The 14,290-nt window shown below is 39.3% G+C and overlaps 1 protein-coding gene across 6 annotated transcripts in view; it reads left to right on the top strand.

Annotated features, from left to right (window-relative positions):
* Nucleotides 1-1,416: 1,416 nt before the first annotated feature.
* The window catches only part of CHD2 (chromodomain helicase DNA binding protein 2), an 84,698-nt gene continuing 71,824 nt past the window's right edge, over nt 1,417-14,290 (top strand). For 2 of the 6 annotated variants that reach the window (XM_084642506.1, XM_084642507.1), the window contains exons 1-2: nt 1,446-2,143; nt 2,480-2,608. In XM_084642506.1, the coding sequence (XP_084498632.1) occupies nt 2,547-2,608 (62 nt within the window). In that variant the 5' untranslated portion in view covers nt 1,446-2,143; nt 2,480-2,546. Of the gene's footprint in view, nt 2,144-2,479; nt 2,609-14,290 lie in introns of all 6 variants that reach the window. The other 4 variants (XM_084642505.1, XM_084642508.1, XR_014713486.1 and 1 more) reach the window with 3 other exon arrangements.

A 14,290-nucleotide genomic window follows, 5' to 3' on the forward strand; every position in this document is an offset into this window, starting at 1 on the left:
TTGAACAGGTAGCCCAACTTTTCTCCTCACAGTTGAATACCGGGATAGACCTGGTGTTAATTAAGATAATCTGTACAAAAGGGATCTCCAGATGATAAATATTATAGATTTAGCATGAGATACATTTAACTGTCATTCATTGAGATAAACTGGTGGAAATCTTCATTCTTAACATATGATAATGGCTGTTCATAACTGTTTAATCTTGCAGTGTTGAATGTACACACTTACGTAGCCAGTCTTGTTTCTGCCATTTATTATATGGTGCAGTTGAGTATTAGATTGTCTAAAAAAGACTGAGTATTCAAACTAGTAGATTTTCTTTGTACTGTTCAAGTTCAGTTTGGAATTAGTGCTCTTTTTACATTGTAATTTATTTAATTTGTGGTGTGTGCGCACAGGGTCATTAGCTTTCTTCTATATTTATATAACCACTCACCAGTCAATATTGCACTATATTGGTATAGCACATCAAATTTACACAACCCTCATTTAATTGCATTGAAGAGACAGGATGGATTGACTGAGGACAAGAATGGGAAGGATATGGAGGAGCTGAAATAAAATAACTTGGGTTTTACTGCTAGAGCTTGCTATTGGCCATTGGTTGGGATAGTGTACCATTTTTGATGCACTTAGTATAAAGCCCAAATCAAAACATTATCAAAAAATCTGGAACACTGACGCCTGATTCCAATATCTTGTAAAATGGATAATAACTGTGTGAAAAGTTCAGGTGACGCTTACAGTTGGCTATCACTTTTGCTTGTTGGGGAGGAGTGGTGGGCATAAGGGCATCTCTTGTGCTTAGATTATCTCCAATTCCTCAATGTGCGGTGTTTTGTCTACCAGGATGTAGTATCTGAGAATTTACTTGGCTTGTAATGAATAACTAATTCTGCACCTTGAATTCTACATTACTGTGAAAAGTCCACTTTGGGATGTTATGGTGTATTATAAACAATAATGGGTTAAGGAATGGGCAATACTTATCTGGGTGCTATATTTTCTTTGCTGTAGTGTCTTCAGTTAATGAATTAAAATAACATAGCTATTTAATTTTACTCTTCTCAAGAACCACTAGGGAGGCGCTGTTGAGTTGAAAGGGTTACTGGCAAATTGCTTTCTTGAGGGTGTAGTATCTTCCCATTTTTCAAGCTTATATTATAGGTATTGAGTGACAAGGGAAGGGATTATTGATTGAAGATAGATGTTTTTGATTGAATTTTAAAAAAAATTGCTACCCATTGGGTGGGGTTGACTTCCAAGGAGGGTTGTTGCTCAAATCTGGTTATTAGTCCCTCTTCCATTCTTTCAAAATGGCTTGTTACAGCACCACTTCCTGTCCAGGGAGGAAGTAATTTTAGCCCATGGACTGAAATATTTAGCAAATCTTTAAAACAAAAGAAACAAATTACATTTCTTTCTGGCTTGAAAAGGGTGCCTGAGCCAGATGGGGTTAAGATGCCCCCTCAGATGGGGTGGTTTGAAGAAGCCAAGGATGTGGGGGGGTGGCAGGCACCCTTTAGGTGGAGGCTAGCTCTTTTTTTTGGTAGAAATGAAGGGGTGGGTCTATGGTACATCACCTGAGTTGTGGGGTAAATGTAGAGAGTGTCAATCAAAGGCAGAGCTCAGAGCTGGGAAGGAGCTCTAGATGGCGGCTGTGCCTTAGAGAGAGCGCGCTGAGCTCCGTGCCTTCCCAACACTTTACGCAACTTTCCCTAACTTTCAGGCAGCCTCAGGGGGCCACCAGAGCCCCTTACCTGTTCTAGGCACGAATCGGGGGCAAATTGAGCCTTTTTCGGGCAGAAAACCAGCTTTTGGGGGCTCTCTTTTCGTGCCTTGCTGGAAAGAAGAAGCCGTGGAGAGAGCCCAGGTCGTTGTTTTTCCAGCTTAGAAGCCATGGCGTACCTCCATTTTTGTGCGCTCTCCTAATGAGGTTTTCCCCCGGACATTTTTTGTACTAATTATCGCTGCTTTTTACTTTCACGGCAGTATATTTTTGGGGATTAGAATCTATTTATTTTTTTTATTATCTGAAAATATATAGTTACCGTTTTAACCTCCAAATATTTTGGATCTGATGTTTTTCCACTACCCGAAACTAATATCGGCTTGGTTCTGGCGGTGGTGCATGGATCAGGTAGGTGGGCAATTAATATTAATTTTCAGATTTCTGCCGTTTTTGAGTACTTTGACTTTTCGACCGATTTGAGCTGTATTGGGATGACGCAATAAAATACAGAGATTTTTTTGCTTCCTCTGTTACTTTGGGAAAGTTTGCAGGATGCTGCTCTGGGCTGTTTCTCTTCCTATTTTTTCTTTTTAAAACGAATATTATTGTTTTAAATGTCCGTTTTCCTGTGCTGATCAGTGTTGTGTATTGTTATAAGTATCATTGCAGCGTCAGGACTTTGTTCTTGATAACGAAAGCCAATGAAACAAACTGGGACCTTACCTTTCTTTCAACTTTTGACAGTAAATACCTGGGCACAGGACATCAAAGCAAACACAGATACCCCCCTTAAATATTTAAGAATTAAAAGATGATGAGAAATGAGGACAAAAGCCAAGGAGAGGAGGGTTCACTACACAGCAATGCATCGAGGTATGATCTATCAACTTTATTTTTTTAAAAACCTCTGAATACAGTGTTTACCTTGACAGCTTTGGGTCACTGTCCATACTTAATACAAAACATTTAACTGATTTTGATTCCTTTTTTAAGGAATGACCTTGAGATTGTTAATATGCCACACCCTAATTTTTTTTTGGTAGCAATTTCTGAAAGTTGTGTTGTGACTTAAGGGCCCATGTCAGAGTCAAAAGGTAATGTACCTTTATTCAAGGGAGTCCCTTTCTCTGTTATGCTTTTTAAGTTTCTGAATTTCAGTTTTTAGGTTTTTTGTTCTGTGAAAAACGACCTTGTCGGTTTAGCCATTGCTGCATTGCACCATTTTACATACAAGGCAAATTTTTCTTTGAAGAATCTCAGAAGTCTAAACTTTAACTGAGGGCCATACAGAAGCCTAGTAGTAGTAAATTATAGTAAATAGACACTAGAGAAACTTACATGAATGAAAAAAAGTTCATTTTAAAATATAAACTAAAAAGTGCCTGTTTGATTGATGCTCCTTACTTTATATTTTATTTGGGCTTACTGAACTTTGATACTGTTTAGGTATTTTAGGATATTTTGATACAATTTAACCAAACTTTCCCCTGGTGGTGATAGTATTTCATGTTTATAAAATCTAACCTAGGATTGTTAATGGGAACCTTGGTGTCCTTTGATTGCTTGTTTTGTATATTTTTGCTCATAATGTGTGTTGACATAAAAGTAAAGTGGTGATATTCTTTTCAGATATTTTATAAATTTAACTTTGATTTGTGGAACAGTACAAAATACTGAAAATACAGCTAATATTTGATACTTACAACAACATTAAGTCCTTTGTTTTGTTCTTCATTTAGCTTTTAACATTGTATTTTAAACAAAATGTGTTGGCTTAATCTAACATTGAAGTCTAAAAACTTTTGCATTGCTCTTCTGTGGTTTGTCAATACACTGCATTTTGCCTGTTTTTGTTAACTTTTATTAAATCGTGGCCTATTCATTTTTCCTTGAGTATCTTTTATGTAATTATCAATAAAATTAATTCTAAAACTCTTTGCTATCAATATGTGAACTATGTAAGTTTTTATCAAATGTATGAATAAGATTTTGTCCAGTAATATTTAACTTATTCTTGAACATTATATGAACTTGAAATATTGTGGTAGAAACACAGTTATGACCACGTTATTTTGTTATAACCTTTTAAAACTTAATTTTGCATGCAAATCAGGAATGTTTTTAAATTGCAATGTAATAAAAGGTGTTAAAATGGAAATAGGTAAGTTTATTTGGTTTAAAATGGTATTGTTAAGTTGGTTTAAAAATACCAAATCACATACACACAGTATATACAAGGACTTGCATTATTTAAAATATGTTTGACACATTCTTAACCTTAATTGTAAGGTTGTAATTATGTTTGTAAGTGAAGCTGCAAAAATCCTGACTTTGTCAAGAAAAAGTTGGTTTGCTTTTTAATCTAAATGTCACTGAAAAATGTGGGTTATCAGTAGTAAGAGCAACAGCAATCAGAATAAATACATTTTAGGAGTGTAGGAACATTATTCCAAATAAAGTGAAGTCTAATAACTGGGTATAATGGGTGAATAAGTGGGATCACACAGACACACGACCTTTGATTTTTTTTCTGTCCCAAGGGTATAATATTTGCATAGCATCACGTGTAAATTTTTCTCTTTTGTAGCAAAGATCATGTGTCTAGCATCATTGATAGAGCCATGTGTTTCACCGTTGTATTAAATAAAAAAGTAAAAGGCCTACCATTTTTATCCCCCTTTCCTCAGACTTCACCAGAATAAACTTACTGCTGGTAATATCTACTCACCTGTAGTGTGGGAGCAATTGAAGAGAGCATATTTATAAATGAGCCTTATTTTCTGAGCTGTGAGTCAGCTGAATGTCTAAAATACTCTACTTCCTAAGGTTGACTTTAAGATATGGGGGAAATGATTTCTAGGAAGTAAAGCCTTCAGCTTGCTTTACTGTAACTCTGAAACACATTGATGTCTGCACGGATCATGCTTCTCTGACTTGACTCCCCTCTCACAGTTTTGTTGGACTAGCTTATAAGCATTAGGTAATGTGTGAAGTCATATTACACAATCATGCCTTGATTGGAGGCTACAGTAATGACAATGGATGGGTAAGGTGGATATGAGTGACTGGTGCCACTGATCTGAGGTTATGAGAAGCAAAAATACAGATGGGGAAACTGTGTGTGTTTGGTAGAGAGTGCATTAGTATAATGTCTGGGGAATATGACTGGAATTGTGATTCCTGCATTTCTATTCTTAGGAAAGGAAAAAAACCTTATCTGAGCAAACACAAACTCCTCTGAGAGTTGACTTGAAAGAGACATTATTCCTGAGGGGAAATGATGTTAGTTTAACTCTTACAAAAAGTTTAGTAGAGTCCGCACATATGTAGGCCTTTCTTGGGACCTTTTGGATGAATAGCAACACCTGTTCTTGTATTTCAGGGTACAGACCGTAACCTAATTGTCAAGCTTTCCAACTTAACTGTTAAGCTCGCTCACTTGATTTAAGTTGCTTCACCCAGGATGAAAGCTGGGATGTTGTCAGTAACTCAAAATTTTAAATAATGGAACAGAATGTTGGCAGTAATGTTTCTTTAAAAAATATTTTTCTTGCATCTTCTGCCTTTTTTCTAATCCTTTTTTTAGAAAAAGCAGATGATGTGAAGAGGAGCAGTTACATGTACATTAGGTTACATACAATACATTTTTAATGTAACCTAATGTTAACTTCACAAATACTGGTATCTGAAATACAAATAAGATAAAATCTAGGAATTGGCAATCCTGTACAACAATAGTATAAATAACATAAGGACATGCCATATAGATCCAACTTCTGCTTAAATCCCACTTCTGCTTAAATCCCTTGGAATTTCCTTATTGCAGTTACCTTCTCGCATCCCTAACCATAATGAAATGGACATGGCTTGTATTTTTATTATGTAAGAGATGCTGCAGCAGCACAAACAGTTGTATTTGCTTCCAACTTGCACTTCGTTATAAAATACAATTTGGAAATATTAGTTCTGTGTGAATGGATTTAGACCTGATTTCCATTGAGAGCTTTGAAGTTTTAGATCTGTAATCTGTTGTCCTCTTGGCAAACGGCTTCTTTTGTAGAACTGATTGCTGCAGACTTTGTAGACCAGAACACATTCAGTTTGTGGCAGCCATTTTATGAAGTAGTTTCATATAAAAGAGGATTTTATCTGGGGAAAATAAAGAAGTGAAACAAAAATTAACACTGATCTGGTTTCATCAGCAATTAGTGTTTCTTATCTTGTTAGTGCTCAAAAGGAAACTAGCCACTCTTGGAAGGAAAGAAAAATGATTAAACGCCTGGCATTTTGGTGCAGGTCCAGTTCAGTCACAAAATGGCTGTTCCTTTGTGCCGCATAGCTGACAGACATACTGCATTGCACTGTGTGTACTCTGAAAACAGCAGGAAGTTGCTGGTGGGGAGTTCAAAGGCCATCTTGTTTTTGCTGTGGAATCTGATTGGCTGTTAGCTCACTTGGTAACAGGACGGTCAACACTCTGGGGCCTCTGTGGAAGCAGAGCTCTGCCTTCTAGTGATGTCAGCATAAGCTTGCTTTTCAGAGCCTCCCCCACTCTTGGCAAGAGAATTACTGCCTGCTCAGCCAGCAGGGAAAACAGCGTTTGCATGCACAGCATTCATCCCAGTGTGTGTGTGAGAGAGAGCGTGCGTGCATGCATGCAGTAGATCTACAGTGAATTTCCTCACACCCTCTTTATGGACATTTTTAATATAAGTAGTTCATTATTTTCAGAAGCAAGTAGGCAACTGAAAATTAACAGGGTTATTTTTAGTAGAATTTTCCTTTATTTTTTTTTTTAAATTTGGTATTCCCTTTAGCGTTCCTTGAACAGCTGGATATTTTTTATAACTTTACAAATCTTAAATGGGTGAAGCTCCATAAGTGTGTAAATGCTTTTAGCCTGGTCATATTTTACTCTTTTAAAGAAAACACAGGAGAAGCAATGCTGGACATGTTTAACAAGATACATTTTTAAGATGGTCTGGCTACAGATTCCTTCTCTTGGTTTTCCGGTTTACAATCTAATTGGTTATTACTGTGAGTGCTTTTTGTTCCAGTCCTGCAGTACCACTTACATAATTTGGTCCTCTCTGGCCGGACGAAAGCAGTGGTTTTTTTAAAACTTTTTAACCTGCTAACTTCTAATATGAAGGGTTTTTTTAAAAAACAAAAACCAAGCAATCCATGTTATGTCAGTGCAGGGGCAGAGAAAATAATGTGCAATAAATTTGGTTTTGTTGTATTATAATGTAATCTACATGGAACACAAAGGGGTGGTTCATTTTTATTTTAAGGAAGTAACTTATCTCATTATAAATATGATTCATAGCTTTTAAACTACGGTATTTTCTGTTTTTTGAGCATGGCTAGAACTGTGCAAAGAATATATAGAACACTTTAACTTCTTGAAGTTTACAAGAGTTTGAAATATTTTAAAATATTTATGAACTGTTTCTTTAACTCAAATAAAAACTTAATTCATACTTCTTTGAAATAATCAAACACTATGCATTCTCTAACTGTATTATCCTGAGTATTTTGTGTAACAGAAGTGGGGAAGACAATAGAGAGATCAACTGTGATTTCATAATCCTACAGAAACTGCCTTCATTTATCACGGCCAACTAAGGGCTCATTTACACTAGAAAATTAGATCAACCCAGCTGCCTTGCTCAGGGGTGTGAAAAACTCACATCCCTGAGCAATGTATTAAGCTGATCTAAGTCCCGTTGTAGACAGTGCTAGATGGATGGAAGAATCCACCTTTCAGGGAGGTGGAATACCTGTGCCAACAGGAAAACCCCTCCCATTGGCATAGGTAATATTCACAATTTTTATTAAAGCTAATGTTAAATTATATAATTTATCTACACTGAAGTGCTACATTTGAACACTTGCAGCACTGGAGGTGTTTTGCTGTACAGTTTCAAGTGTAGCCCCAAGTGTGTCTTTACTGCAGAGTTTCCACAGGGTTTTTTTACCTGGGTGTTGCCCCTACCTGCTCCCATCCATACATAAAACCTCTTGCCTGAGTTTAGTGATGCTTTCAACACAGGCTAGCTTTCAGAGCTGGAGGTGTATCTTTAGAGTCTGGGTTCTGCTTTTACTTGTCATCCTGCCCATTTTGCAGTGAGGTTTAAGTCAGTCAAGTGCTGATAGTTCTGTGCCAAAGGCACTGCCTTTCTGCAGTTCCCCCTTCTGCTCAGGACAGATAAGGTCTCCCACTATTCACTGGGGAAAGAGTCATAAAGAGGTGTATCTTGGGTGTGCCCCTAGAAGTCTTAGAAGTGCACAGGGGAAGTGCAGCACCAGGTGAGAACACTAACTCATTTCAGTGCTCCTGAGCTAGGCTGACCCAAATACCCAGAGCCAGGCTAACTGCACTGAAGACATACCCTGTCTTTTGCACCACTACATTTGAAATGCACTAGTATGATGTTGAGCTGATTTGGGGCAGGGAAAGAGGTAATAGTGGCAAGGTGTCAGTTAACATTAAGGGTATGTGTGCACTTAAACCATGGTAGCATTACAGCTGTACCACTGTAATGCCTCAGTGTAGATGCAGAAGGGGTTCTACCACTGGTGTAGGTTATCTAACTCCGAGAGTCGGTACCTAGCACTGTCTGCGGCGGGGGGTGGCATAGTTCGTGCTCTCACTCTCAAAAGTGTGGATTTTTCACACCCCTGAGAGAAGTAGCCAGTGTAAGTTCCAAGTATAGATCAGCCCTTAGAAACTGAATCATCAATCCTCAGAACAGTGTCATTCCAAACTCTGCCCCCCCTTTCTTCAGTGCCTCTCACCTCTATTCTATAGGCTTCAGAGTAGCAGCCCTGTTAGTCTGTATTCACAAAAAGAAAAGGAGTACTTGTGGCACCTTATAGAAGCCGCTTGAAGAGATGACAGGATACCTATTTATTCAGCCTTCTGCCTCGCAAAACACTTCACACTTAACTAAGTACTGGGTATTTTACAGCAGTGATTTTGAACAATTCATTGCTTGCTATTCCCCAACCCTGCCACACCCAAAACCAGTTCTGTATGTGACAGTGGAAAGATTCTGCCAACTGTTTACTGCTCTAAAATATTTGTGAAGCTATAAGTGTTTACGCTTCCTTACATTTCTTTCATTTTTTGGCACAGAAAGATCAACATAATTCCTTATATTTTAATATTCTGTAAAAACTAATACTGGAGTTTGTAGGAACAGTTGGATATTTTTTGTTCTGTGAGGGAGTCCCACCTCTTAACTGTGAATCTGCCACCTTTTCAGATCTCCTTTCATCATTACTGTATTTGGAGAGGTGTGGCTGTCACCTGATGTCTGCAGGGGATGCACTCTAATAGTTTATTGTCCTAACTCCTCCAGTCATAACTGCCTTTAAAGATCACTTGTGATAGAATCATATAGCAGACCTCCAGTGTCCGTGTAAACCCATATCTTCTGGGTTTTGTACTGGACACACAGATGTAACTGGCTGAAGTTTTAAACTATGAAGGGGGAAAGCCTAATTCCAAATTTTACTAGTTCTTCTAAGGCCTGTTTCTTTAACATAAGACTTGTCAGGGTTTCATGCACAATAAAAAAAAAAAAAAAAAAAGTCCCATTCTGGTACATACTAAAACCAATTAGCCGTTTTGAGCAGAAGAGCTGTTGGTGTGTATATTTCCCCTAAAGTATTTGCATGTTCACTACACTACACTGTGTTGCTGACTAGATGCAGAGTCCCTTTTGAATTGGCCATTGTGCTTCATGCTGACTGTGCTGACATGGAGCTAAAGTGGCAGTTAAAATGATTGAGTGATATATGAAATAGCTTCTGTCCTGCTGTCCCTTTCCTAAAGGAAAATGTGTTATCTAATCCAAGTATCCGAGGGGTAGCTGTGTTAGTCTATATCCACAAAAACAACGAGGAGTCTGGTGGCACATTAAAGTCTAACAGATTTTTTTCGGCATAAGCTTTTGTGAGTAAAAACCCACTTCTTCAGATGCCACCAGACTCCTCGTTTTTATCTAATCCAAAGGGCACGGATATCTAGTAGGCAAAAAGGCAGTCTTCTCTTCTCCCATTATGCACAGGTATTATAAGGTTCTCAACAGTGGGTGCTGCGTGAGTGGGAACAGTGAGGCAGTCACAACTGAGTTATATGCTGCTCTTGGTGAACATTTAAACATGTTAGTACTTTCGGACACCACCACATTCTTGGGGAAGAGGAGATCTCTTTCAGAGCCCTGAAGACTACACCTGTACTCTCCTTTCACTCAGGGTGAACTGGGAAGAGTCTGTCTTTGGTGTTTCTTAGGGCTGGTCTACGCTACCAGTTAAGTCGATGTAACGTACATTGCTCAGGGGTGTGAAAAAGACACCCCCCCTCTTCCCCCGTGACGCAAATTACAGGAACCTAAACACTGTCCACTCTGGCGCTGTGTTGGTGGGAGATGCACTCTCGCTGACACAGCTTCCACCTCTCATGGAGGTGAAGTAATTATGCTGACGGGAGAGCGCTCTCCTGTCCACATAGCGTGTCTGTACCAGACGGTCTACAGCAGTGCAGCTGTGCCGATGTAGTGCAGTAGTGTAGATGTGCCCTCAGTGACGCTCCTTAATCAAGTAGAGGGGGTGTGACTGCTTTTACCACTAGAATGATCGATTCTTTTCTGACCCCTACTAAATATCCTGTATCCTAGGCATTTCCAACTTCTAACTCATGGATCAGTGAGCAACTGAGCCCTGTTTTCCACATATTAAGGCAACTAGTTAACTAACTTCCCCAAATATTTTTATTTCTGAATACAGTCTGCTGAGCTGTTGAATGAGGCGGATGGTGCTGGCTCTAAATCTAAAACTTTCTCTCTTTTAGAGAGATCTGCTGCAACTTAGGTATCTTTGTTCCAGGTTTTAATGAAGGCAAAGCTGTTTATTAGACAGTCAGTGTCAATGAAGAGATTGGGCAGAAACAGAGTGAGGTACCTCAGATGCTGCTTTTCAGTGTGGTCATTTTTCCTTCAGTCTCTAAATCTGTGCCTCTAACGGTGAAAAAGACAGGAAGAATAAAGGAAGAGGAAGAATAAACATCTCAAACCTAAAGCCAATTAGCAGGTCTTAAAATACTGCTCTGCTCTGAAAAGTGACTAAAAATTATGTGGATTTTCATGTTGGTCTCTCAATAATCCCTATAGCACTGGGATCGGCAACCTTTGTCGCACACTTGCGAGGGTAAGCTCCCTGGTGGGCCGGGCCAGGCCAGTTTGTTTACCTGCTGTGTCTGCAGGTTCAGTGCAGGCCAAGGGTTGTGCTGGCTGCCGCTTCCCACAGCCCTTGTTGGCCTGGACCGGCGAACCACGGCCAGTGGGAGCTGCGATCGGCTGAACCTGTGGACACGGCTGGTAAACAAACCGGCCTGGCCCGTGAAGGGGGCTTACCCTGGCAGACTGCGTGCCAAAGGTTGCCTATCCCTGCTATAGCAAATATGTTCCATTTTCCAAGATAATGGATACACTTTTGAAATGTAAACCTAGCAAAGTTAAGATGGTTTTCCTTCTAATATGTTGTCATAAGTAATAAAGTTACTGCAAGTCAAATTAGACCTACTACACGTGAGTAACTGAAACTTCATAAGCATTTCTCTTCATGCTTCAGAAGAAATAATATGCAGCTCACTCCCTTCTGTGATACTGTTCTGAAGTGTGACATGACTAAGAAGCAGTAAAAATAGACCATATGATTCAAAGTGCACAAAAGGAGCAGATATGTGCAAGAAGGTACCATTCTACGAGGTCACTTTTCAGAGTGGAGTCCTGTTTTAACTTTGTCTAATATGAATAAGACCTGGTCAGATGGAGGAGGTTTGAATGAAAATTCTGCATTGTATCAAAATGCTCTTGGGAACTACTCATACAATTACTGCTTTTGCTGTGCCCTTAAGGATGGCAGTCCAGATTCTGTTTCTGTTGTGCGTGAGAGACTTCGTTTTAATAAAGCTCTTTTTCATGGGCACTCTGCTCATTTCTGATCAGCAGGATCTCCTATTTTTTCAAGTCTTTTGGCCTCTACACAACTCTGCAAGTGCATCTCACTTTGTAACCTGCAACACCCCCTGGTATTGCCATCCTGAACAGAATCTAGTTGTGATATATTATGTAAATGTAGGTGTAGTGTCTTTGTAGTGGAAATAATAAATTTATAAAACACCTGTCAGTCAGGATATCACACCATACTTTACAAAGCAAAGAACTTTAGAGAGAGGTATGCAGATATGGACCATTTATTTAGCTCAGTAAGTGCTTGTGCTTTGGTTCTGCCTCTGGAGCCTTAGGTGTTAAAACCTATCTTGGAGAGAGAGAGGCAGTGTCGGCCAAAAGATCATGCTTTCACTTAATGCTTCACAAAAAGTGTCTTGAAAGCTCAGTTTTTCTGTGAACATCTATCTCAAGCTAGCCTTGAAATTGGAACAAGGATGGTGACAGCTAGGACACCAGTTGTGAGCATATAGTTCTTAATAATTAATTGTATTCTAGTAGCACCAAAAAGATCCTATTGTCTGGGTGCTATACAAACAAAATCAAAAACATAGGCAGTAATTTACAGTCTTACCAGTACTGGACATTAGAGCTGGTACTAAAGTCTGTTGTGTGCTTACCATGTTCTATTATAACCTGCTATTTTCAGATGCTTGTAAATTTGCCGGACTTTAACCATTCTGTTAGAAATTTTCAGAACTTGCTCTCTATTTAATCCTGAATTTCTTTTGAAAGTTTCAGCATAAATAGTTTAGCTTTTACTGAAAACGAAGTTGGGCAAAACAGGTTGGGTTTTTTTACATATGTTTTTCTTGAAAGAGTGTTAGAGCCTCCATCCTTCGGAGCAGGAGCTGGATATTTGGCAAGGGCAGCCTGGGGTGCCTTTTGTTGTGGCCATGAACATCACATTTTCTCAAGTTAGCCTCTGGAAGTCACGTTTTGTACGTGCTCTGTAGAGGCTTGCTCCTAAAAAAAAATCTCTGAAGACTCAAGCATGCTCGAGCTCCCTCCTCCTCCTCGTCTCTTTCCCCCTGTCTCCCCCTCCCCCCCACCCCCACCTGCACCAAACATGCTCATAGGTACAGAGCTAGAGCAAAAGATAAAATGCAGGCACTCACATAGTGAGGAGGAGGAGGAACTGCAGCATTCCTTTCTTTCTTTTGGTGTGTACTTCTATCCATGTTATTGAGCAAGGCCTCACACCCTTGCTTTAGGAGGCAGGCAAGTATCATTATCTTATTTTACAGATGGGATACCTCAGAGTTTGCATAAGGTCACGTCAGGCTGAGAATAAAACCTTATCTCTAATTGGGTTAGTTCCAAGTCTCATCCACTTTCTCACGCTGCCTTTCATGTTCCATGTGCCCCAGGTCTATGCCTGGTTGTACTGACTGTAGCCATTAGACCACATTCCTCTCCAGAATCAGGATTAGAATCCAGAAATTCTGATACCCAATGTTTTGCTACTGCTACCAAATAGTTGTGTAAGCCACTGGCAAAATGTGTGCTGCTACATCTTGTGGATGGTCAGGATAATAGCCTACTGCTGCTACCAGTTACACCATTAGCTCAAATTAAGAGGTCAGAAGTGTGGTTTGGGGTTTAAACACTACTGATGAGGGCGAACAATATGATTTTATGTGATGGAATCTTATCACTGTGTGTGTAATTTCCTAGGTTTTATAAAAAGCAAAAACTGTTCTAAAAAAACCAACCAAAAGTGGTAAAGTCAACTACTCAAAAGTTAGGAAATGCTAGAACTAAGGTTGTATGGGGAGCTTTAATTTGACTCCCTTGTGTATATGCTGGAAAGTAAGCTGCCTTCTTTGAGTGCTATCCCTGTCTCCACTTCAAGGGTCGGTATGTTTTTGAACTCCTTGTTTTTTTTGGAAGAGGCCTCAATTTCAGATTTTGCTCCAGACTCTGCAAAAACCTCTCTGTGGCCCTGTGAAAACATATCCCTCACCTTCACTCTCTAGTTACATCATGCAAAGAAATTTGGGGTGCTATTTATATGAAAAAAAAAACCTACACAAAATTGTGTTGCATTGCCCAGCTGTAAAATGGTAGAGCAGTCATTATGACACCCAACCCCTTCTACAATTTTTTTGCAGATTTCTTAAGATGCATGTTTGCGAAAAGGTGACCCAGTCAGCTCCTAGTGTTGCTGTTAAACTGGTTCTTTCTTGAACGCAGATAAGATTATTTCCTTTTATTCTTCAGCAATGGGTCAGTTTTTCCCAGATCAGAAATATCTGCCTCATGAGTAAAGAGTTACAGACTGGAGTACATCTTGGAAATGTGGAATCATCTTTTCTGAGTCTTGGTGGATCTAGATTTGTAGACACACTCCCCATAAAGGGGCCAACCCAACTCGCGCTTAGCTCAATAGATGTTTGTCCTTTGACTTTAGTGGGTGTTGGGTTGGGACCAAAGTGATTTCCAGATATATACTATTTCTTAGTGTAATTGAAAGTCGCCTTGTTCTGGTGCCCATTTTTAGCATCCAAAAAAGATTATCTCTCAAAAATAGACA

This window comes from Lepidochelys olivacea, assembly GCF_965140295.1.
Source record: "Lepidochelys olivacea isolate rLepOli2 genome assembly, chromosome: 10".
Classification (NCBI taxonomy): Eukaryota; Metazoa; Chordata; order Testudines; family Cheloniidae; genus Lepidochelys; species Lepidochelys olivacea.